Genomic DNA, 26,457 nt, shown 5'->3' with positions numbered 1-26,457 from the left:
TTATGACAACATACAGTATATCTGCACTTTGAAATGGGTTACGTTCCAAACCATTCACAAATAGCAAATAAATGCAAGTAAATGAGAGGCCCATTGCATTTTTTTTAAAACACTCAGCCAGGGCTATTATGTTGCTTCACCGAGGTGCCAAGGTAAGCAACGCCGGCTCGCTTTTCCCACTCTAAACCTTCCTACTTGCTTGCATTTCTCTGATTTGGTATCAACAATTTCAATACAAGAGACTGTTGTAATTATTAGAGTAAATTCAGATACGATAATCCTCCCCATTTCTCTTCAACTACTGTACTGTATAGTGTGCTGTTATGCTATCCATTTTTTGTATTATTTCACTATTTTCATGATCACATATCTCTAAATAATACTGTTAATGCTAAATTAAAAACCCCTGCCCATTTTTCTGAAAAAAATAAATAAATAAGAATACATAAATTGACAAATACTAAAAAAAATATCACATATCTGCGGGGACGCGAAGACTAAATTGTTAAAATGTAAGAACCCATGGTATTTCAAATTTGATGAAACATGTCATTACTTCGACTCTAGTCTTTTTAAGACCAAATGTATTTATTATTATTTATTTTAATTGCCTTTGACCATGTTTCAATATAGAAAATTAAAGGATGCAGCGTGTTTCATGTTTAGTCCCACTGTTGGAACTGTTGGGAGTGTTCTATAGCAGGGATTTTTGTTGGTAAATTAGAGAGGATGAGAGATTATCATCATAAATCGACATCTCTGTCAACATAAACAAGGAAGTCAGTATTAGATGGGCAATGCAAGGACACATATGATTGGTCGGACAGTTAACGTGTGCTTTGAGCGCCACTCATGTACAAATTTGATAATTAGCCAAAATGTAGTTGCTTGGGATTAAACACAGATGCAAGGCAGGGATTGGTTAAATTTGCGTGATTGCAACATTGTCAAATTCTAGTGCATACTGGCCCCCGAGTTCAGTTTATAACTTGAGAGATGAACATTTTTGCTGAAAATTCCCCAAAACATTAGAGCGCTCCGGTTGTATAGAAGAACTTGGACCACGGTAAACACATTGGCAGATTCTTGCATTGACATTTTAACCTTGTTAGCAAACATAGAACACTGGGCTCCAAACATAACTGAGGCATTCCTTAAGGCACCCCCTGATGTACTCAACTTTTTGACAGTTACAACTTATTTTCGTAATGTGATTTGCGTCACTAAGGTGTTGTTGTAGCTTGTTTACTTTGGATGCAGTCAGTAGTCACGTGTTCAACTTCTTTAGTTATACTAGTGATGTTCCTCTAGGCTCCATTTTAGGTCCTCTCTATTTCATGATTTGGGCTATCTAACTTGTGGCCTGCTGCCCGTGGGTTCAGTTTAAAAAAAACTTGTGAAAGACTCACATTTTTGCAGAAGTTTCTTTAAAACTCTACAGTGCTGACAAAGAGATGATCATTGGCTAGCTTTTTTGCAGAAGGTCGTTAAAAATAGCAGAGTACCCCTGTAACTCTGACAAAACTGTAGATCAAATCTAAATGTCTATTTTAGAGGAAGCTGGTTCTTCGTAATGTACAAAATACAACAAAGACTATGTTAAACACTGCTGGCCAAAGTGGACCAAATCAGATATTTTCAAATTCAAATTTTGCAGCTGACTGTTTAGAGTACAAGTAAAATGGGATCTTTATGAGACTCTAGTATGAACGTGCAGAGGCCCCAATTTGGCCCCAATGTGTCCTCAACATTACTTGCATGCGCAGTTCGATAAAGTGAAAACAAAGTAAGTTGACCGGATTCCGTAAATGAACAAGTAAGTCGCTACTAATGCTACGAAATAAAATAAAAGTTACCACACCTTGAAAATGAGTGGGTTTTTTCAACGTGAAAATAAATTAAAATAATATCATGTATGACTAGGTATATATTTATATATATATAGTGTAATTAATTTGGGAAGGTTTTAATCTTTTTATGGCTGTTAAGTAGCAGAGACATATACATCAGCACGGATCTACGTTAGTTTTATTTTTTTAAATTTAACTTACAGCCACCGAAAAAATACTTTGCTCATCGAAACCGGATGTTGTGATGGCGTATCCACTTCCGATGGCGGGCCGCATCTTTTCCTGCGCAAACGAAAGATGTAGCTCACTCAAAAATGACGTAAAAGTCGCAATTAAGTCGCATTCCTTACGCAATTCAATTTAGACTGAAGTCACATTTGATACGATGTGAAGTGAAGTGAAGTGAATTACATTTATATAGCGCTTTTTCTCAAGTGACTCAAAGCGCTTTACATAGTGAAACCCAATATCTAAGTTACATTCAAACCAGTGTGGGTGGCACTGGGAGCAGGTGGGTAAAGTGTCTTGCCCAAGGACACAACGGCAGTGACTAGGATGGCGGAAGCGGGGATCGAACCTGCAACCCTCAAGTTGCTGGCACGGCCGCTCTACCAACCGAGCTATACCGCCCCAAATTTTCAAAATTCAGATTCCAATCTGATTCGGACTACCACTTGATGTGTCCCAAAACTGATGGGAAAAGATCAGCTTTGAAGCACTTTGGAGCGTTTGGACTGGCAAAAAATATCTGATCTGTGTCACTTGAGGACAAAAAAAAATCTTGATTTGGTGTGCAGTGTAAACGGGACTTAATAGTTAAGGGAGAAGTCAGATCACCCTGGTCCTTAAATTCTGGAAATGTGGCCCTGTCTGCTTATTGATTTGATATCTAAACACAAGTAGCTCACAATAGCAATGGATTTGTCAGGGATTATGATTTTATCACTAATCAAGATCACTTTTGTTCTAAGCAGCTGCAGCTTTTGTAAATACTTTCTTCACTCTATCAGTGATGACTTCAAAGGCACTGCCACCATTTTCAGTTGTGAGGTGATGCCACAAATTGACTGATTATTTTAGTCTCTTCTGCTTGACCAAAACAGCATATTGAGTTTTACTTCACCGTTCCATGGTACGTGCTGAAAGAACCAGTAGCCTCCTCCACCGTAGTTGACAAACACCATCACTGTGAGGGCAAACCTACAAAGACAGAACAAGTCTGTTCACCAATCAGTTTGGTCTTTTTCTGTGCTTTTTTTTGTAAATTCCTGTCCATCACTAAATGCAGGACCTTTACCCCTGTTATAGGTATCTGTGGAGCATACCTGTCCGTAATTGTAACTACGGTTCTATTTAGTTCAGCTGTGGCTTCAGCTAGTTGCCGGTTCATTGTTTTTTCTCGGCCTCTTGTACCTGTGTGCCTGACGTTCCAAATATACAAAGAATAACAAACAGATATTTCTTATCTAACTTTGACTTTTTCAATTCTGCTACCTTCTGCATGGAGGATAATGCAACCTGAGCATTATAAATCACTCAGGAAATGAACACTTGTCCTCTGGATCTCCTCAAGCAGGACTGCTGACTATAGACTTTGCATCGAATATATGATACACTTTATGCTTTGCACTGGCCAAGGCTGATGAAACACTGCCCACGTGATGGAGTGCTTCCATTGAACGGCAGGAAAAAGGTGTTCCGTGAGAGAAATTTGAGGCGTCTTGCATTAGGGGAAGAGTGGGTTAGCTGTAAATCAGCATTGGCCATTATTTAAAACATGTCTGGAAAACTTAAAATCAACATACAATCAAACAATATTAGGAAATATAGACCGCTTTACTGTGTGACAGGAACTTTACAATATAAATTGATTGAAACATATGAAGTGCCTTGTGATTGGAAATGTACTTATGGTAAAAGATAAGGTTTTCATGTGTCTTCCATGAACTTGTTTAACAACAAATGGAAGTTGTGTACTGAATTCAAACACCACATGAAGGGCTTTGTGTGACCCTAAACAACGTTTTGTTTGTGGCCTAATTGTGGTCTTCATTGTTACTTATGTATTATTATTAGATTCCTGAGGGGACCCCAACCCAACCCTAAACGTAATGTTACAACCCCACATACAGACACTCAGTGTGTTTACATGCACTAAAAAATAAATTTATAGCTTAATTTGGTTGAAACTAGCTTTTTAAAACACATGTAAAAACCTTAATAAAGTTTTTGCATGCAGGTAGTAATGTATGTAAGATTTTGTATGGACAATTTTTTTCGAAAGATGGGATTAACATATCTAGATATGGTGATTGTAAACCAGTTCCTTCTTGCATGTACAGAATACTCTCCCATCCAGTAATTATTTTCTCTGGTCATTTACACATGTGCCAGTCTTCCCAACATGATAACCCAGAAGCACAGTAGATGATGCACTCCATGATCAGAAAGTGTGCAGCATTTACATGTTTGGTTTGATCAACACTGTATTTCATCAAGCGTTTGAACCAATGGCATCATTAGCTAATTTGAGGGGGATAAAGGCTCCCTAAATATCCATAAACCCCTAAATTATTTGTTGTTTTATTTTTTCTGTCAAAAGTTCTGTCTTTTGGTTGTGAATGCAAGTTTTAATAAATATCCTTTTCACTTAAATATGATTATAAATATGTCAGGTTTCCCCTTACTTTAAAGTGTAAGGATGATCATTCTTAGATAACAATAAACATAATACATAATTCATTAATACATATTGTGTGTTAAATATACTTGGCCGATAAATCTGATTTTCAACCTGATACCAATAAAGCCTCCCCTGCCTCTAAAACTTAGTGACATTTCTGTTTCAAACTTTAATCAAGGGTCCTTGAACGCACTACAATGATGTGCTATTACATACTCGTCCTGGTTCCCAAACACAATATTACATCCTTCAATAATACTTTATTATTATAGTTATAACCATTGTTATTATTCTTAGTGCATCTAATAGGGGTTCAGCTTCAACTGTCTTTAAAAGCTAGTGACACCTTTATGTCGAATTTTCATCATCGTTCCAAGAATGTGCTATGAAATGACTTTCTTCTATCATCTCATCCAGGTTTCCAAATATGTTGGTGGTATGTGTGAAACTGTGAATGCATACAGCAAAGGTACATGTTGAATTTTGGGTTTGCTGCAACCAGGAGAAATGACTAGGGGTGTGGTAAAAAATCGATTCGAATCACAATTCTCACGTTGTGTGATTCAGAATCGATTCTCATTTAAAAAAAATCTTTTACATTTTTTTAATTGTTTTTTTTATTTAATTTAATTTTTTTTTTTAATTAATCAATCCAACAAAACAATACACAGCAATACCATAACAATGCAATCCAATTCCAAAACCAAACCCGACCCAGCAACACTCAGAACTGCAATAAACAGAGCAACTGAGAGGAGACACAAACACGACACAAAACAAACCAAAAGTAGTGAAACAAAAATGAATATTATCAACAACAGTATCAATATTAGTTACAATTTCAACATAGCAGTGATTAAAAATCCCTCATTGACATTATCATTAGACATTTATAAAATTTTTAAAAAAAAGAACAATAGTGTCACAGTGGCTTACACTTGCATCGCATCTCATAAGCTTGACAACACACTGTGTCCAATATTTTCACAAAGATAAAATAAGTCATTTTTTGGTTCATTTAAAAGTTAAAACAAATGTACATTATTGCAATCAGTTGATAAAACATTGTCCTTTACAATTATAAAAGCTTTTAACAAAAATCTACTACTCAGCTTGCATGTCAGCAGACTGGGGTAGATCCTGCTGAAATCCTATGTATTGAATGAATAGAGAATCGTTTTGAATCGGGAAAATATCGTTTTTGAATCGAGAATCGCGTTGAATCGAAAAAAATCGATTTTGAATCTAATCGTGACCCCAAGAATCGATATTGAATCGAATCGTGGGACACCCAAAGATTCGCAGCCCTAGAAATGACCCCTTTTGCATTTTATGCAACGAAGTGTCGGTAGTGTTACAATACTAATTAGATTAAAACAAACTAATTATTTGACAGAAAATTTGATTTAATCTTCATACCTGATGGATTTGAATGAAAGAAAAAAAAAAGTCTTAAAATCTTTACGAAAGCCCAGGCTACGATCATGTGACTCCCATAGTAGTTGTGGTCCTCATCAACCGCAGTGTTAATGTGACTGGCTGGCCCGGACCACCCGTCAGGAATCTCACTGCAAAAACTGTACAGGTCGACAGGGTGAACTAACCCACTCTTTCACAACATACACCGACTGAGGAGATATTGAGATGGGATTCTGCTGCTGCTGCTGCCTTTTACCATCTAATACACTGATTTGCGTTGTATTCAATAACATAAAAGACGGTCCTCAAGGGTCATAATGACATCAGTAAAAGTTCCCATCTGATAAGATGCCCCCACGTTTGATTAAGCGAAGCACTGAGCCTTTACTGCTCTTTTAGCTCCAAACTGCAGATACAAGATTTTAATCAGCCACTATCTTCACCGAAGGGTCGTCAAAGTGGAGTATGTGCACGTGATCGTCTACTCTATCTGATGCTTGCATATATCATTGAAGTTTTGATCGACGCATGCATTAGTCGCCATAGCGACAAAGACAAAGGTTAAACAAGTGACCAAACAAGTCCTGGTCAAAGACATCACTGAGACGTGTGCGTTTATTGGCCATCTCTATAATTAAATACTTAACTTCGAGCGCCATCAGATTAAACCATCATCCACATGACGCATGTTTTTTTCACTTTGTTTTATTTTCTGACAAATTAATTCAGGTGATATTATTTTCAGGTTGATGCAGGCTATTTCATGATTTCTAATTAGGTTCAGCTGTAAACATGCCTTCCTCTGAATTTTTATTACACCATGAATTGATTGATCGGTGGGAGCCAAATGGTATCAATGATTTATTGCAAACAGATTACTTATAGAAGGAGCTTGCCTGCAGCAGAGAGTGGTTATGACTCGCTTACAGACCTCTTTGATGTGAATTATAGGGCATGCATTTGCATTACAGGCTCACCTTCATACTTTTCTCCAATGAATGTTGCATTCTGTCACAACCGATCAAATGTCGAAGGGCCACTAACCCACATATAGGCATAAGACAACCCTGAATATAAGACGACGCATAATTTTTAAGATCTGTTTTTCGATATCAGTTCAATCATATTTTGTCACCGCATTTCTTAGCTGTTCTTCTTCCTTGATCAACATAATCTTGTGTCATCAAAGAGTAAAAATGCATTTCTTTCAATGTGTGTCAAAACGTGGACTGTGAGGGTTTTGTTTTCCCGAGATGCAAGAATTGGAAGGGACGTGGCGTGCAGGTAAAGACATGGTTTAATTATCACTATAAACTACAAAGTACAAACAAAAAGGTACAAACTAAAGGCGCGCACAAAGGCGGAGAACAAACTTGACTAATGAAACAAAAACTAGCACTTGGACAAAAAACTATGAACATGAAACAAATAAACACTTACTGTGACAAGAATATAGACAAAACTCACTTGGCATGGAACTATGGTAGCATGGGTAACATGGGTAGCAGAAGTCAAACGGAATTAATGTCACCCGGCTGACTTCCTGGCAACTATCGGCTTAAATAGTCTTGAACATGATTAATGACAGGTGTGTGAGTCCAAATGAATCAGGTGCGTGACATGAGGACAGGTGAAAACTAATGGGTTGTCATGTAAACAAAACAAACAAGAGTGCACAAAGAGTCCAAAAACCAAACCGAACATAACCAAAACAAAACATGATCACACAGACATGACAATATGCATCATAACAAAAAGGGTAATATTTAAAAAACGGATAGATGTTGATAGTCTAGCTCATACTGACTGGTATACACAAGCTATGGAAATGATATCAGTAGAAAAAACTGCATTTAGTTTAGATAATAATGAGTCATATATTGGAATATGAGATCCATTATTTAAATTTGTTTTAACTATTAAATGAACCAAAAATATGACTTATTTTATCTTTTTGGAAAATATTGGACACAATGTTTTGTCAAGCTTATGAGATGTGATGCAAGTGTAAGCCACTGTGACAGTATTGTTAATTTTTATAAATGTTTTTATTTAATTTTTTATAAATGGCTGTAATAATAATGTCTACTATGTTCTAATCACTGCTATGTTGGAATTGTTATTAATATTGATACTGTTGTTGATAATATACATTTTTGTTTAACTGCTTTTGGATTGTTTTGTGTCATGTTTGTGTGTCTTCTCTATTGCTCTGTTTATTGCTATTCTGAATGTTGCTGGGTCGGGTTTGGTTTTGGAATTGGAATTGCATTATTATGTTGTTGTTTTTTTGGATTGACTAATTAAAATACAAATAAAATAAAATAAAATTAAATTAAATTAAATTTAAAAAATCAACAAAATCTCTAAATAAACACCATAACTCATCTCATCTCCTGTTGTTTACTCAGGCTGTGTTCACACGAGTGGTTTGGTACTCTAGTCTAAACTAATTCGGATGAATATGAATGAAAAGATCGTCATAGGACCAAGGCTGCTCAGTAAAAATGTATCGACACAAAATAAAGACCTATGGTCGGGCATCTATTGTGATTTATTACATGAAGAAACTCATATGTTCCAAAGCTGCTATTTGTGTTACTGGTTGTTATTCTAATAGTCTGCTATTTTTTACCATATAGGGTTTCATGAAACATTTTCAAAATATACATTTAAAGCGCACGTGCCTTTGAACAACTCAATCTAGAGCCCTACACAGACAAAGACACAGGACCATCATGTCAACTTACATCAAAGTACAAATACATTCAATAAAATCAGAATCAGAATCAGATTTATTGGCTGAGTATGTTTAACACAGAAGGAATGCGACTTACTAGAATGCGTTTTTTTTGTTCAATGCAAATATGCTGTCCTACACAGGCTACCATCGCTTTGTGCACACTGGCAACCTGTTAGTTTGTTACTAACAATGATGGGCAAACACGCAGCAAAATCCAAACGCTCCAAATACAGAAATGATCAAAACAGACGAAAACCGAGAACACACAAACAACATAAAACAAATGCAGCGCAAGTGCTGTTGATAAAAAGAAAATGCTGCAATCATGTTAACGCTGCAGAATCAAAATGAACAGCAACAATGCTGCAAATGCAATGCAAACGCAAACACAAACCACAAAAACAACTTCATGAGAGAAAATGCTGCAATTTCACAAAAGGGAGCCAAATGACCAGGAAGTTAGTCCGGCTAACAAGATCACCATACCATACCTGTCAGCATATGTACTTAGAAAAAAAGGACATTTTCCCAGAAAAATTTGGGAAAATAAGAAAAAAAACTAATTGGTAAAAAAAACCCGACTGCCTACTGTTGGGCAACCGTAACATTTTCTAAGAATTTTATTTTGAAGGGTTGACTTTTTAGGCTACAAGGTATGTTGCTGAGTGTTGCTGAATGGACTGTGCTGCTCTGCAACACAGGAGTGGATAAAAAAAATGTTTTCAATTAGTTGGAATATGGGTAAAACATAGGAACAAAAACGGCAAAAAGTTTCCAGGAAAAAACAGGAGGTTTGACAGGCATCTACAAGACTTGAGGGACATCAGTATTTAAAGACAAGAGCAGGATGCCCAAAAAAAAGTTGGCAGAATGTAAAGATACATTTTCTTTAAGTCTTTGTTAAACACTGGGTCCTAAAAATTGTTGGCTATAGAACAGCGTAAAACAATACATCATACATTTTTAAAGACGGACATCCTTTTGGTCACCTGGATAACTTCCTGGTAGCATTGATAATGGTGCGTTCCATTAATGTCGGGAGTTAGAAGTCAGAGCTCGGAATGACGTCACAACTGAAATATGAACGTACCAGTTATGAGGTCGGAAATCAAGATGGTCACATCCACGAAAGCTATTGTTTATGATAAATGTATGTATTATTTTTTAGTTTAGCTTTCTTAAATGTTTCTGTGGCGCATTTTGAATTGCCTTGGGTACGAACTGTGCTCTATAAATAAACTTGCCTTTCCTATTCATGTGCCAGTTGCCTTATCTGAATACAAATAACTTATGGAAAATAAGCACTCAAACTTCCAACACGATGGATGAAGAGGAAACACAGACGCAATTGCTAGCGATGTAGAGCGCAAAGAACACAAGAAAAATAAGTATTTACTGTATATTACAGTAACATAACCATATATAAACATCCTACATAAAAAGTCGAGGGCAGTCAAAACCGCCCTGCCAATCAGTACATACATTTTTCATTTACGTGGCTGTCAGAAATCGTAGTATTCATAAATTTATAGTTATCGATGTAGCACACTTACAGTTGCAGTCATGAAGTGGAAATTACATTTTTTTCAAATTAAATCGTGACACTTTAGCAAATAGTCTTATTTTGGTTACATGATGTAGTTCATGTCAAAATTATGAAAACCTATTCACTTACATAAAGTTACTTAAAGTAAATTTCTTATATTTGAGTTATTCCAATAATTAAACCTTAGACCTCGCGAATGGTCTTGTTGATAAATGCACAAAATAATCCCACAAATACACAACGTATTGTAGAAAATCTACCTGTAAATCTATGAAACGATTTAGTTTTTTTCTCCTATTTTAGGCGTTGTAATGCCAAGTATCCTGATACTTGAGTCCACATATAGCATATAGACAGACCACAGAGTGTTAATAAAGAGGTATTTATTGCTCTGTGCCAAACATTAGGACATTTCTGAGACCCAATCAGAGAAAAACCTGGAGCTCAGTCAAAAAGTGTACAGAATGAGTCAGCCAGAGCTGACAATCAACCAGTCAACTTTATTACTTGTTCCTACAAAAAATACTGACGGTGCAATTTCTACCATGCAAAAAAAAACCCTAACAAACGACGACAAGCTTTTAGTTGTGCAGCGCGAGATTAAAATACGAATCCTTTTAGAAAAATTAACATGCAACTGTCACTTCCTCACACGTATCTGTATATCATGAGAGTGTAGCAATTATTAGAAAACCTTTGCTTAAGATAAATGCCTTCAAGAATGAATCAGCATTTATGCCAGATGACTGATGTTCTCTTAGGCAAGGAGTTGTTACTTATCAAATCATAAGTCAAGTGGCTGAGGCTGAGTCGCACCTTGATTAAAAATCTTTGCCAGGTATTTGAAACCATTACTAGTCTGGCTCGTATATGTACGCTACAAATATTGGGACAACTGACCACACATGAATTTGAAATAGAAATACATTTGTAGCTTTTATTGTCTTGTGCACTGGAAAGTTTTGGAACAAAATAGGACTTTCCCCAAACTGTTTCTACTCAGCTAGAAGCACAGACTTCCAGAAGTCTCTTGGCAAAGAGAACATTTAAAATACCGGTGCTCATGAGCAGCCATTTATTTGTCAAATCATAAAAAAGTCCAGTCATTTATCAGGAGTCTAAATGACAGTGCAGCTAATATGAACAAGCAGGTGAGTGGAAATGCAGAGATATGAAATATCATTCATCCTTTCCTTCAACTTTTGCAAACACTTGTGTGAATGCACTTAACCAGCTAAACTCCCAAAATAAATAAGCCTAAGTAGTGTTTCTGGATCGCATGAATATGCACTGTGGTTTCCAGAGAATTTAGTATCCTAATGGAAGCCACAGATGGAGAAGATGTTAGTCATCTGTTGGTTTGCGCTTCTCTCTCTCTCTCTCTCTCCATTTTGGCAAGAGATCTATGGCCGCGTGCATGTGTGCTGATATGTCTACTGTATTATTACATCAATTATTTGGCATGGGGGAGGTCAGAGCCACACCAGCATCCTGTTGCCAGAGAGGCGTGCTTTGTGTCTCCCCCCAGGCCACAATTAAGCCGAGCAGAGAGTCCAGATTCAATCACACACATCCATCCTGCCCAATAGAAACACACAATTTCAGGCCGAGACGCGCCGATATCAGACATACTGCCCAAAGCTACACCGCCTGATAACAAAAGCTTGAGGGAGCATGTGACCAGACTGTGACCTCTGTAATTAGTCATTACGCTGGGTCTGCAGATTTTCATCATAGGGCTGCCAAAAAATAAAAGCTGAATGTGGCGATTGATTGACCAACAGGATGGTTGGCCGAGGCGCACGTACCCTCGAAATGTGTCCAGTGAACGCAGACGGGTTGGTTTCACTTTGCTGGCACTGCTCTCGGCGTTCCCGACATGCACTTCATCCTGTAGACACAATAAGAAAAGGGGGAGAAAATAATGTCAACACTGAAGTCCTAAGTGGATTATATTGTGAGTAGTCGCATTTGTCATCTCAACATGCACGCTTTTTCCATGATTTTTAGGTTGGGACCAAAGCTCAAGACTACCTCACTTTAGGGTCATTACCATTCTGAACGTTCTGTCCAACATTTTCTATTTATTTAACGTTTTCGTGATTGATGCTTTTTCAAAAAGTTTTGGCAAAAGTCACAATGTTTTGAGGCGTTTTTTTTTTTTTTTTTAACAACATCAAATCAACTTGTGATTTTATGAATTGGTTATCAATGTTTTAGGTCTTCCTTGACACATTAACCTCAAAAAGCACAGGATTAAAAAAGGAAAATTAAAATACTGATGTTTTACTCGTTTTATACCACACAGCCTACAATATGGAAGTAAAAGCACATGAGCTTATTGTCAAACTACTAGGGCTGTGAATCTTTGGGTGTCCCACAATTCGATTCAATATCGATTCTTGGGGTCACGATTCGATTCAAAATCGTTTTTTTTTTTCAATTCAACACTATTCTCGATTCAAAAACGATTTTTTCCCGATTCAAAATGATTCTCTATTCATTCAATACATAGGATTTCAGCAGGATCTACCCCAGTCTGCTGACATGCAAGCAGAGTAGTAGATTTTTGTAAAAAGCTTTTATAATTGTAAAGGACAATGTTTTATCAACTGATTGCAATAATGTAAATTTGTTTTAACTATTAAATGAACCAAAAATATGACTTATTTTATCATAGTGAAAATATTGGACACAGTGTGTTGTCAACCTTATGAGATGTGATGCAAGTGTAAGCCACTGTGACACTATTGTTCTTTTTTAAAATTTTTTATAAATGTCTAATGATAATGTCAATGAGGGATTTTTAATCACTGCTATGTTGAAATTGTAACTAATATTGATACTGTTGCTGATAATATTCATTTTTGTTTCACTACTTTTGGTTTGTTCTGTGTCGTGTTTGTGTCTCCTCTCAATTGCTCTGTTTATTGCAGTTCTGAGTGTTGCTGGGTCGGGTTTGGCTTTGGAATTGGATTGCATTGTTATGGTATTGCTGTGTATTGTTTTGTTGGATTGATTAATTAAAAAAATAAATGAATAAAAAAATTAAAAAAATTTAAATACAAAAAAAAAAAATAGATTTTTTGAAAATGAGAATCGATTCTGAGTCGCACAACGTGAGAATCGCGATTTGAATTCGAATGGATTTTTTCCCACACCCCTACAAACTACTGTTAATTATATTTAATAGTTTGCATGTTCTCCCCGTGACTGTGTGGGTTCCCTCCCGGTAGTCTGGCTTCCTCCCACCTCCTAAGACATGCACTTGGGGATAGTGAACTAGTGAAAGGGATAAGTGGTAGAGAATGGATGGATGAAAAAAAGAAACACCACCAAAGGCTTCCCTTTTGTCTGTTCTGTTATCCACAAGTTACAGACATTCTATTTGAAAGTTTAATGCATGAACATTTTTTGTCCATCTTAAACATTCATTAATGTTCTAAAAGTTTTCCCCCCGCACATTAAAAACATTTGTGATCTGTTGAGATCAGTGAGTGAGAGACGGTGAGATATTGTTATTGCACTTCAACATCTCTGACATGTAAATGTTGCATCTTTGATAGGCTGTAGCTCACCCATGACCATATTGAGGACAAGCGGTATAGAAAAAGGTTGTATGGATGTTTTTAATTATACAGTTACAGCACAATTGAACAAAAAAATTGAAAAATATAAACGTTATATTTAAAAAAACAGGTTTTTGTTCAAGTGGAGTTGCACAATATCGACAATATTGTAGCAGTTGCTTTAAGGACATAATTCACCACACCTGTTTACTTGACTTTGTCGTCATTATTCACTGCCATTGTTCTATTGTGAACATAACAATGTTGTTCTTGTTTACCATTCATATATGCAGTTAAGAGTGAGTAATTCGGTGCGGTCCCTTTAAGTGACGGTCAAGAGTTTTACCCAAAGGTGGAGGTTTGTTGTGACCGCCATTTTGAGCCGCTTTGGTGGAATAAACGGCGCACATGTTTGTGTGTCAAAGATATTTCAAGTTGTCTTGCTTTCGCGTTACTAGCGCAACACTGGTGACCCCGACGCATCACTGAACGCATTCAGTGAATATTATCGACCATGACGGCGAATGCAGTTTCACTGAAGCTGCCTGAGTTCTGGGAATCTTCCGCGACTGCATGGTTTGCCCAGGCCGAAGCACAGATCGCACTGCGTGGTATCACAGAAGACGACACAAAGTTTTATTATGTCGTTTCCTGCCTGGGGAGTGCAACGGCGACCAAAGTGGTTAGCGCCCTTACGCGTCAACCTGAGAGGAACAAGTATCTCACGTTGAAGGCTCACCTCTTAAAGATATTCAAACTTTCCGACGCGGAGAGAGCTAGGCGCCTTTTTTCGTTGCGGAGGCTTGGTGATTGCAAGCCCTCTGAACTTATGGACAAAATGCTAGACCTCTTAGGTGAGCACAGGCCTGGTTACCTCGTCGTGCAACTTTTCCTGAGACTCCTGCCTTCTCAGGTGCGGGCTGCTTTAGCCAACACTGCCATTTCGGACTGCTGCAAAATTGCTGCTGAAGCTGAGGCTTTTACTGTTGTGCTAGCTTGCTATGCTAATGGACAGAAACTGCCACTTATGGTGATATTCAAGGTGAAGACGCTGCCGAAAGAAAAGTTTCCGTCTGGAGTCATCATCAAGGCATGACGAAGGAACTCCAACCGCTGGACATGGGTGTAAACAGGACGTTTAAAGTGAAGTTGTGAGTGTCATGGGAGCGATGGATGACAGACGAACACAGCTTCACGAAAAATGGGAGGCAGCGTCTGGCGAGTTACGCTACAATTTGTGAATGGATCGTGGATGCTTGAGCTAACGTGTCTGCTTGCACTGTTGTTCGAGCTTTCGCAAACGCCGGCATATTTTCCGAGGAGCCCCACGGCAACGAGACTGACTTTGAAAATGATGAGAGGGAATCTGGCGTTTTTGATGGAGAACTTGCCCAGCTGTTCATTTCGGACACAGCAGATGAGGACTTTGATGGATTTGTGGATGAGGATTGATCAAAAAATAATGTGAGTACATTGATAAATACTTCAATAAAGTAGAACCGAACTCAGCTTTGCTCCTGCTGCCTTTTTAAAACAGCGTCCATGCATGCTAACGTATGTTTTAAGCTAGCGTATGTTTTAAGCTAGCGTATGTTTTAGGCTAGCGTATGTTTAACCATGCCTGCGCCCAAAAATATGCTGTGCCTTATATATGCGTTAAATACAAAATTAGCACCCGTAACTGACACGGCGCCTTTTAATACGATGCGCCCTATGGTCGCTAAAATACGGTATAGTGGCTTCAATAACGGGAACCGGTTCTCAAAAAGGGATTCGAATCCATGGAATCGGTTCTTTTCTTATTGAAGCATCGGGAGAATCGGTTTTCGAACATCATTCCTACCTATGTGGCTACATTCTATCTGGCTGGGGCAGAAAGGCCTATGGCAGATTCTTCCACTCTCACTGCTGCTGCTGCTGCTGCTGCACCCCCAGGCGGAAACTGGATTCTGGACTTTGTTTTTTCCATGCAAGTTTCGAGACCAAAGCCAAGCGGTGCCGTCCCCGTGCAGTTTCAGTGGACCGTCGCCGGGAAACGTCAGGGCCGGCGGCGCTCAGCAGTGGCCATGAGCGCCGGCAGTACTGGCAGGCTGCTGTTTATCCAGGACTCCCTCTCCATACGACGGTTCCTGTGTGACAGGGGTGCGCAGAGGAGCGTCCTGCCAGCATCAAGGTTGGACATGCTATCTGAGTCCCATAGTTCCCCATGGAAGCGACTAATGGCAGCCCTATCCGCACTTACGGTATACGGTACGTGGAGCTGTGTTTTGGTGGACAGCGTTTCAGTTGGAACTTTGTGACTGTCAAAGTGATGGTGCCGCTCATCGGTGCATATTTTCTCTGTGCTTTCGGGCTTTTTTTGGATGTGAAAAACAGGCGGTTGGTGGATGCGATTACGTTCTGCTCGTACAAGTGCAGTCTCAGCGCAACAGACTCCATCAGACTTTCCAACATGCTACCCACCGCGGACATCTTTCCTCGCTGAATTCCCCACCCTCGCGCAGCCCAAGTTTTCGTCAGCTACTGTCAAGCATGATGTGGAACACCACTTTGCCACCACGGCCCCCCCTGTGCACACACAAGCCCGGCGCCTGGACCCTGCAAAGCTTTTCATCGCTAGAGCCGAATTCGAGACCATGGAATGCCTCGGGATCATTCAGACAACCCGTGAGCATCGCCCCTCCACATAGTGGAGAAGCATGGAGGTGGCTGTGCGGTGATTACCGCAGGCTCAACGATGCCACTACCCCGGACCGTTATCCACATACTTGCCAACCCTCCCGGTTTTACCGGGAGACTCCCGGTATTCAGCGCCTCACCCGATAACCTCCCGGCAGAAATTTTCTCCCGACAAACTCCCGGTATTCAGCCGGAGTTGGAGGCCACGCCCCCTCCAGCTCAATGCGGACCTGAGTAGGGACAGCCTGTTCTCACGTCCGCTTTCCCACAATATAAACAGCTTGCCTGCCCAATGACGTCATAACATCTACGGCTTTTAGAGAGTAGAGTGCACAACTGCGCACACAACAAGGAGACGAAGCAGAGGAACGAGGAAGTTACAGACATGGCGACGCCGTCGACGAGCAAGATGAAGAAATACGCTTGCAAGTTCCAAAACGAATGGAAACAAGAATTTCAGTTCATCCAGGACAGTTCGAAGGGGAAGAGGTATGTAATTATGTTGCCTGTACATTTTGTAGAACAGACTTCTCCATTGAACACGGTGGCCGAAATGATATACTCAGTCATGAACGGAGAAGTTTAAACAGGACAATACTGCCATCTACTGGATTGCCTCCGGAACACTGAAATTCAAGTATTTATTTTATTTATATGTATATTAAAATATATATATATATATATATATATATATATATATATATATATATATATATATATATATATATATATATATATATATATATATATATATATATATATATATATATATATATATATAGCTAGAATTCACTGAAAGTCAAGTTTTTCATACATATATATATATATATATATATATATATATATATATATATATATATATATATATATATATATATATATATATATATATATATATATATATATGAAATACTTGAGTTGGTGAATTCTAGCTGTAAATATACTACTCCCCTATCAACCACGCCCTTAACCCCGCCCCCCCCACCCAACCCCCGACCACGCCCCCCCACCTCCCGGTATCGGAGGTCTCAAGGTTGGCAAGTATGGTTATCCAGTCCCCCACATACAGAATGTTTCCGCCAACCTGGCTGGGAAAACAGTTTTTTCTAAGGGAGATCTCGTCCGGGGCTATCACCAGGTGCCGGTCCACCCCTCTGATATCCCAAAGACAGCGGTCATCACCCCATTAGGCCTTTTACCAATGCCTTTTGGCTTTAAGAGCGCCGCACAGACTTTCCAGCAGCTGATGGACTCTGTTTTACGTGACTTGCTGTTTCTGTTTGTCTACTTGGACAACATCCTGGTAGCGAGCACTTCTCAGGCTGAGCATACAACCCTCTCAGGACCCTTTTCCAGCGCCTTAGCCAACATGGGTTCATTGTTAACCCGGCTAAGTGCCAGTTCTTGGTGTCTATAATCGACTTCCTTGGACATCGCGTCACGAAGTGCGGGCCAGTTCCCCTTCCAGCAAAGGTTGCTGCCATCGCAAACTTCCCCCACCCGCTCACGGTTAAGGCGCTTCAGGAGTTCCTTGGCATGGTAAATTTTTACCATCGTTTCATCGCCCGGGAAGCTGACCTCATGCAGCCACTGTATGATGCTCTTAAAGGGGCTGCTCCCAAGCACATGGAGGACTGGTCTGACGCACGGCACAGTGCTTTTGTGGGGGTCAAGTCAGCTCTAGCTAATGCTACACTGCTGGCGCACCCATTACCTGATGTTCCAATTGCAATAACCACGGACACTTTAGACTATGCTGCAGGTGCATTGCATGAGCAGTGGGTGGTTGGCACTTGGCAACCTATGGCTTTCTTTAGCAGGCAGTTGCGCCCCTGCGAGCATAAATATAGTTTGACCATGAGCTCCTCTGCCTCTATCTGGCCATACGTCATTTCCGTTCGCTGCGTGAAGAAAGGCATTTCACAGCTTTTGTGGACCACAAACCCCTCACTTTCGCGATGGCCAAGACGGCCGAACCATGGTCGGCTTGGTAACAGAAGCACCTCTCTTACGTCTCCGGGTTTACGACGGACAGCCATCATCTTGCTGGTAAGAACAATGTTGTTGCTGACTGCCTCTCCCGAGCCGTCACGGGCGCTGTCCATGTGGGTCTCGGTTTTGCACAGATGGCAGTTGACCAAGCCAACGACCCAAACATCCGAGCTCTGAAGGCTGCAGCCACAAGGCTACAGTTGTCTGAGGTTCCATTTGAGGGCACAGGTGTTACGCTCCTTTATGACATCGCTACGGGTCGGACACAGCCCCTCGTGCCCGCCATTTGGCGGCGGCGCGTGTTTGACTCGATCCATGGCCTTTCCCACCCCGGGAGGAAACCATCCCAGCGGCTGGTAGCTGCAAAATTTGTCAGGCGTGGAGTGAAGAAGGACGTAAGGGACTGGGCTGCCACATGCGTGGCATACCAATGCTTAAAAGTGCACTGCCACACCAGGGCTCCACTGGCACCGTCAACGTGGACCTGGTCGGGCCTCTCCCAACTTTGCGCAGCTGCACATACCTCCTCACGATGGTCGACAGGACCACCCGCTGGCCAGAGGCAGTACCTCTGACGTCAGCCACCTCCGCAGAGGTGATGCTGGGGTTTCGGACTGCCCCCGAGGAAGACAGTTGGTGTATGGCCAGTCTTTGCAAGTGCCAGGTGACTTTATTCCTAACACTATGGCACCCTGGTCCACCAGTGAGCAGCGAGCTGCTCTCTTCTATGCCGCCAAGATTTTTTGCCCCCATCCCAACTTCCCAATACGGCCTTAAGGCGTCTCATGTTCCCGCTCCTTTACGAAGGGCGGCATTTGTTTTTGATTGCCCCGACAATGGCCTCCTTACGATGGGCCATTTCGCGTCCTGGAGAGCGGAGACAAGCATTTCCTGTTGGATGTCAGGGGTCGGTCTGAACGAATCACGGTGGACCGGCTTAAAGCGGCCCACTTGGATCTTAGTCAGCCGGTTACCACGGCCATACCCCCGCGCTGGGGTCGTCCGCCTGTTCTGCCTGGGCCCCATGATAATTTTTTGCATCCGTCTCTGCGGGCCCCTAGGAATTTCAAAAAAAGTGCAGTTCCCCTTTAACACTGGAGGATGAGGAATAGCTAAACATGCTACACTACACACTGTAAGATACAAGAAGTAATGCTAACCACTAAGCGAGAACTCTAGAATGTAAAAATAATAGGCGGACCGATGTAAAAATATTGACAGTAATGATACCAAGTACAGTATCAGTATATGGTGGATAATACTGTGATTAGATTTGTATTTTTCATTATAACAAAATAGTTGTTATTTTTGTCATTTTTGTTATTGTGTACAAACTCAAGAAATAAGACCCAATAGTTATTAATTATTTTAGTTAAACCATTTTCAACAATTTTGACTTCAGTATGAATGTAGGTAATAAAATGATATACCGTAAAGAAATAACTTTAATATTCAATTGATATTGTTACACTGCCCGTGTTTTTGTCTGATTATAATAGTGATGATTATAATGTAATCATTCAATTATCTTGCATATTTTTGGTGTTGGTATCAGCATTGAAATAGCCAAGACTGCTCCTGTAACTACTTGGTATTGAATCGATACCCAAATTTGTAGTTTCACCCCAAACACGTTGAATAACAGAAGAAAAGTGTTCATTACATTTTAACAGAGGTGTAGATAGAACCATTTTAAAACAGAAAGTAACAAAATATCAATAGTAGATTAAGTACTTTAACTATCAACTATTAACAAGTAACTCAACAAGTAGATTAATAACATTTCAGACAAAATAATACAACCGTAAATGATGCAGTAATGCAATATGTTACTGCATCTGTTCAGGGCAGATGGCAGACAGTGTGTGTGGCGTTGTGTGGGAGAGCTGTTGCTGATGTCAATGTTGTGAATTGAGTGGCCCATGGTGGTGGTGGGATTACGGTATGGGCAGGCGTATGTTACGGACAACGAATATAAGTGCATTTTATTGATGGCATTTTGAATGCACAGAGATACCATGAGGAGATCCTGAGGCCCATTGTTGTGCCATTCACCTGAGACCATCACCTCATGTTGCAGCACGGAAATGCACGGCCCCATGTTGCAAGGATCTGTACACAATTCCTGGAAGCTGAAAACGAGGCCAGCATGCTCACCAGACATGTTACCCATTGAGCATGTGTGGGATGCAGTGGATCGGCGTATACGACAGCATGTTCTAGTTCCTGCCAATATCCAGAAACTTGGCACAGCCATTGAAGAGTGGACCAACATTCTATAGGCCACAACCAACAACCTGATCAACTCTATGAGACGGAGATGTGTTGCACTGCGTGAGGCAAATGGTGGTCGCACCAGATACTGACTGCTTTTCTGACCTCCCTAAACCCCAATAAAACAAAACTGCACATTTCTGGGTGGCTTTTTATCGTGGCCAGCCTAAGGCACAACCTGTGCAATAATCATGCGTTTATATTTTTGTTCCGTTTACCAACGATATAAAATTACAGAATTTGGTTTCCCATATCTCGAGGTTTCTTGTCTATTAAAAGTTAAAATGTTTATATTACTTTTTCCCAAGACAGTGCATGACACAGCAGTTAACAGAGACATGAGAACTCTGCTAGATGTACATCTCTCGAGACTTTGAAATATTCTTTATTTTTACATCACTCAAGACTTTTAAATCTTCTTTAAAAACACTTTTGCGCTGGCGTTTAACACGAGCTGAATTTGTTGTGTACAGTTGTTAGTTGTTACTGCATACTGTATGTCAATGGCCAAATTAGGAGCCTTTGTGACCTGTTTTGAAATAGTTGTATTATCATTTATACACAAACAAATTATATAATGATAATTATCATTATCGCAATATTAATTTTAGGCCATATCTCCCCTCCCTTTCTTCAAGTAACGTTAATATTTTATCTCCAAAGTCTATGTATGAGAGCAGCACTCTCTTATGTTGCCCTTAAGTTGGAGTCGTCGGCCTCCATACAGCACTTTAAAGCACCAGAGCAGGAAGACAGCAACACTAATAAGTCAGTGATGGATCTACACACCATCCACACACCATGTGCAAGACTGGGACCTCTTACTTGCCAGAATGAGAGGAGCCATTCATGCTTACCCAGAAATGCATAACAGCTCTCGCCATAAACCATGATGATTGTCTGAATGCCTACATGTCAACCTGCTGCACAATTGGCTCTGCTAACATTTGTATCAATTTTCCTATTAGTGTCTATTAGCAGCTTGATGACTGCAGGCCCTGGGAAATTTAACCATGCACCATTTGGTCAAACCAAACAACGCAGTGTGAATGTTGGAAGGAGATCTAACTTTTTGTGCTCAAAATATAATATTACGATGAAAATATTTTACTCACAAGCGAGTACTGGGGTATTTGGCAGCAAATGGTCTTCATAAACTTCGATGTACGCCATTTTCTGTGACAATAAGAGACGATCACTTCAGGGGAAAAAAACATGAAAATGACGTACATACCTGTATGCATATGGTGTCACAACAAATAGGAGAGCGGTTATAGACAGGGAGAGAGCAGCGACCAGGATAGCTGCATAACACAATCAAAAAGACAAAAGTTTACTACATTGGTGTGAGCAACAATAATACTGATCTGACATCGTTGCTCATACAGTACTTTATAAATGTTCATATCACATATTTGACATGCCCAAAATGATAACAAAACAGTCCTGACTCCCAAGCATCTTGTCAATAAGTGTCAAAAGTATGTGACAAACAAGAACCTAAACGTTCATTATTGTCATTCACAAATAAAACACTATCTATGTATCTATAAACATATTGGTAGTAGAAGATACACCACCTTCACACTGCCCAGGGATCTAACCAGGGTCCGCAGATTAGAGCCTTGGGGCGTTCAATTTGATTAGTATCTTATGTGTCATAAAAGTGTTTAGGGCCACAAAAACCTTTCACATTTGAACCAGTATGGTACCAATTACTCAACGGTTCCAAATGTTGGTACTTTTGTGTGGGTATATGTGGTACTAAATGTTAATTTGTTAATAATAAAATCTTACTTTGTATTTAACATTTAACACTGAGCTGATAATAAAACCTGTGCTGTCCAGTTGTTGTATCTTTTTTTCTAAGACTTCGGAGTCTCATTTGCAAGTGTGCAATCATTTACCGTAAGTTTGTGCAAGGTGTGTTGCCATCGACAGGGACAGGAAGTAGTCTCTATCTTTAAGTTGAATATGCCAGTCTTTTGTTGCGCCCTACAAAGTGTTTATACTCTAAGTAGTGTATCTATTACACACCAGTTGTTTGACTGTAACGTGCATCTTAGTTGTAGTTTTCTTTACCAATTTGGAGGCGTTGAAATCACCATGTAAAATCTCCAATGCTAATCCAATGTAAATTAGCATCGAGCTAGAGCATTTTGAAAAGCGGAATCTTACTTTTGCGCACTTTCTATGAGGCATTCTGGCTTTGTTGGCATGGTAAATTGCAATATTATCTTGTCTAGAAGAGGCAGTCCGCTATGCATATGTCTATTTGCCTACCAAGTATTGAGCTGGTGCAGAGTCTGTAACCAGATGAGTTGCACATGCAAAAGTATTGAAATATGGTGTCGTTTGATTTAACATGAATAGGTATTGGGCACACTGAACAAAAATATAAACACAACACTTTTGTTTTTGCTCCCATTTTTCATTAATTGAACTCAAAGACTCTAAAACTTTTACTATATACACAAAATACCTATTCCTCTCAGTTGTTGATAACAAATCTGTCTAAACCTGCGTTAGTGAGCATATCTTCTTTGCCAAGATAATCCATCCCACCTCCCAGGTGTGGCATATCAAGATGCTGATTAAACAGCACGGTTATTGCACAGGTGTGCCTTAGGCTGCCCACAAAAAAGGCCATACTGAAATGTGCAGTTTTATCACATAGCACAATGCCACAGATGTCGCAAGTTTTGATAGATAGTGCAGTTGGCATGCTGTTGCCCGTGAATTGAATGTTCATTTCTCTACCATCAACCATCTCCAAAAGGCGTTTCAGAGAATTTGGCAGTACATCCAACCGGCCTCACAACCGCAGACCACATGTAACAACACCAGCCCAGGATCTCCACATCCAGCAGGTGCTACTGCATGATCGTCTGAGATCAGCCACCCGGACAGCTGCTGAAACAATTGGTTTGCATAACCAAATAATTTCAGCATAAACTATGAGAAACCGTCTCAGAGAGGCTCATCTGCATGCTCGTCGTCCTCATCGGGGTCTCGAGCTGACTGACTGCAGTTTGTCATCGTAACCGACCTGAGTGGGCAAATGCTCACAATGGATTGCGTCTGACACGTTGGAGAGGTGTTCTCTTCGTGGATTAATGCCGGTTTACACTGTTCAGGGCAGACGGCAGACAGTGTGTGTGGCGTTGTGTGGGAGAGCTGTTGCTGATGTCAACGTTGTGAATTGAGTGGCCCATGGTGGGGATGGGATTATGGTATGGGCAGGCGTATGTTATGGACAACAAACACAAGTGCATTTTATTGATGGCATTTTGAATGCACAGAGATACTGTGAGGAGATCCTGAGGCCCATTGTTGCGCCATTCACCTGAGACCATCACCTCATGTTGCAGTATGACAAGGCACGGCCCCATGTTGCAAGGATCTGTACACAATACCTGGAAGCTGAAAACGTCCCAGTTGGACAGCATGCTCACTGGACATATGCGAAAGAGATGTGTTGCACTGCGTGAGGCAAATGGTGGTCACACCAGATACTGACTGCTTTTCTGACCCCCCTAGACCCCAGTAAAACAAAACTGCACATTTCTGGTTGGCCTTTTATTGTGGGCAGCCTAAGAAACACCTGTGCAATAATTATGCGTTTATATTTTTGTTCGGTATACCAACGATATAAAAGTACAGAATTTGGTTACCCATATCTCGAGGTTTCTTGTTTATTAAAGGTTAAAATGTTTCTATTACCCTTTATCCCAAGACAGTGCATGACACAGCAGTTAACAGAGACATAAGAACTTTGCTAAATGTACATCTCTCGAGACTTTTAAATCTTCTTTATTTTTACATCACTCGAGATTTCTAAATCTTCTTTAAAAACACTTTTGTGCTGGCGTTTAACACAAGCTGAGCTGGACATACTGACATTTTTATACTGTTATTTATACTTTTTTTTTAAAATATTTTAATGGTTATTCCTTATCTCATTTTATTCATAGTGCTTATTTTGTTGTGTACAGTATGTGTTGTGCTTATTTAGTTATTATCATATTTTTTATTGGTTTGTTTAGCTGTGTTTTATAAATAGAATGTTCTGTACAACATTGTGATTTTTGTAATTATTATTTTATGTTTTTTTTTACTTTTACCTTTGTTTTCTTAATCAGTACAGGACTTTGGGGCAGTAGTGGCTTCTTTAACATTGTGCTATTTTAGTAAATAAACATTAACCTTAACCTTACTTAATCCTATAATAAAAATCATCATCTACAGCATTCAAATGTCAGTGATGTATTTTACAGCTGCAAATGACGCTATAAAAGCCTACCAAACAGGCTCAGCAGATATGAGAGTGCGTCAAAGCGAGGCAGAGGGCGCCGTGTTTGCTTTTGCTGGAAAAACAAACAAAAAGAAGCCATTTGAAGCCGCTCTGACATCCACTCTGAACTCAAGAGTGGTCACTTCATCACCTAGTCTGGAAAGTCATCTAAAAAACGATCATAAAGCCCTCAGCGCACGAAAGTGAAAGGCATCTTTGCAGTAGGCGCTGTCAGGATGAATGCAGGATAAATAGAAGCACTTCAAAGCAACTTGATTAAGTTCATCAATACCTGAGTCAGACACTTAATAGCAGTCGGTATTTAACTCCAAGTTGTGGTTTGGATGCACAATGAAGTAAAGTATTAACATTAGGTCAGTAGAAGCTTGACCACACCTAACAAATGACCTCACACACTTGGCCAATCAATGCCGGATGCGGAAGTAAAATTGTAAATTCCCGAGCATGGCTTCAGCTGCTGACCAGACCTTTACTTAAGCTGAGCGTGTCCTGTGGGGAGTTTCTGTAATCACCAGTGTGTGAAGCTAATGGAAGCTCATCATACCGTGAGGGGTTGCAGTCCCACTGACCGTATATCTGCTAGGATAATGGCTCCTCGGCCTTAAATATCCAATCCACAACATAATCTGCAATATTGTTAAGTAGGTTGTGCATTATGGACAAAGACGCTTTCAAAATCCCATTATGTCCTCTACCTTCCACAGTCCCTAATGTATTAGCCAGAGTCTTGCCTTCAAAACAAGCAAACACATTTCTTTCATCCCTTTTTACGTAAGCATGTTTTATGTGATCAATACATTGAATATCCCAGGAGATGGAGGAGACCTATTTGAAAGTAAATCAGGTTCAGACTGGAGGTGGGGTTTGGTTGTTTAAAATCATAGAACCAGCTACAGTTTTGGCAATATTCAACAGGAAACATTTGTGTGGGACACTTACGTGTGTAGGAATTGTTTGGTCTTCTATCCACAAAGGGAATGCAGGAGACATTGTTGCCGTTAACTGACTTTCCGATCCAAATGCAGTAGTGACCGCCCTCCTCATATGTCTCACTCCATCTGCATGCAAACAAGTGAAATATTGAAAGAAGAGCACGTCAAATGTAACTGCAGTACTTTAAAGGGTCCATCTAATGCTGACAACATTGGCACTTATTTCACAGTTCTGGACCTAAAAATGATGTCTACAGGTCCCCCTAAGATAGACACAGTGTGATTTTAGGCTTGTTTTCAAATGAGTTTCAGCATATTTTAACACCAACTGCAGCTCAAAAATGTGGACGGGCCTGCACCAGCCTCCTGACGTCACTGGAAGAAGACTTGAGGCAATTTCATATTGCGTACTAAGGGCCCGATCTGCTAAGATCCACATAACACGTGTTAAACAT

General features: G+C 40.0%; 1 protein-coding gene across 8 annotated transcripts in view; it reads right to left on the bottom strand.

The window, feature by feature from the left end:
* LOC133657407 (heparan-alpha-glucosaminide N-acetyltransferase-like) overlaps positions 1-26,457 on the bottom strand; it is a 127,439-nt gene that overhangs the window by 39,606 nt on the left and 61,376 nt on the right. For all 8 annotated transcript variants that reach the window (XM_062058704.1, XM_062058703.1, XM_062058701.1 and 5 more), the window contains 5 exons: positions 26,010-26,128; positions 21,990-22,059; positions 21,871-21,931; positions 12,050-12,132; positions 2,974-3,050 (listed from right to left, as the gene is read on the bottom strand). In XM_062058704.1, the coding sequence (XP_061914688.1) occupies positions 2,974-3,050; positions 12,050-12,132; positions 21,871-21,931; positions 21,990-22,059; positions 26,010-26,128 (410 nt within the window). The remainder of the gene's footprint in view (positions 1-2,973; positions 3,051-12,049; positions 12,133-21,870; positions 21,932-21,989; positions 22,060-26,009; positions 26,129-26,457) is intronic.

Source organism: Entelurus aequoreus, linkage group LG09 (assembly GCF_033978785.1).
Source record: "Entelurus aequoreus isolate RoL-2023_Sb linkage group LG09, RoL_Eaeq_v1.1, whole genome shotgun sequence".
In the NCBI taxonomy this organism is placed as follows: domain Eukaryota; kingdom Metazoa; phylum Chordata; class Actinopteri; order Syngnathiformes; family Syngnathidae; genus Entelurus; species Entelurus aequoreus.
This window is presented reverse-complemented; position numbering and strand designations above follow the sequence as displayed.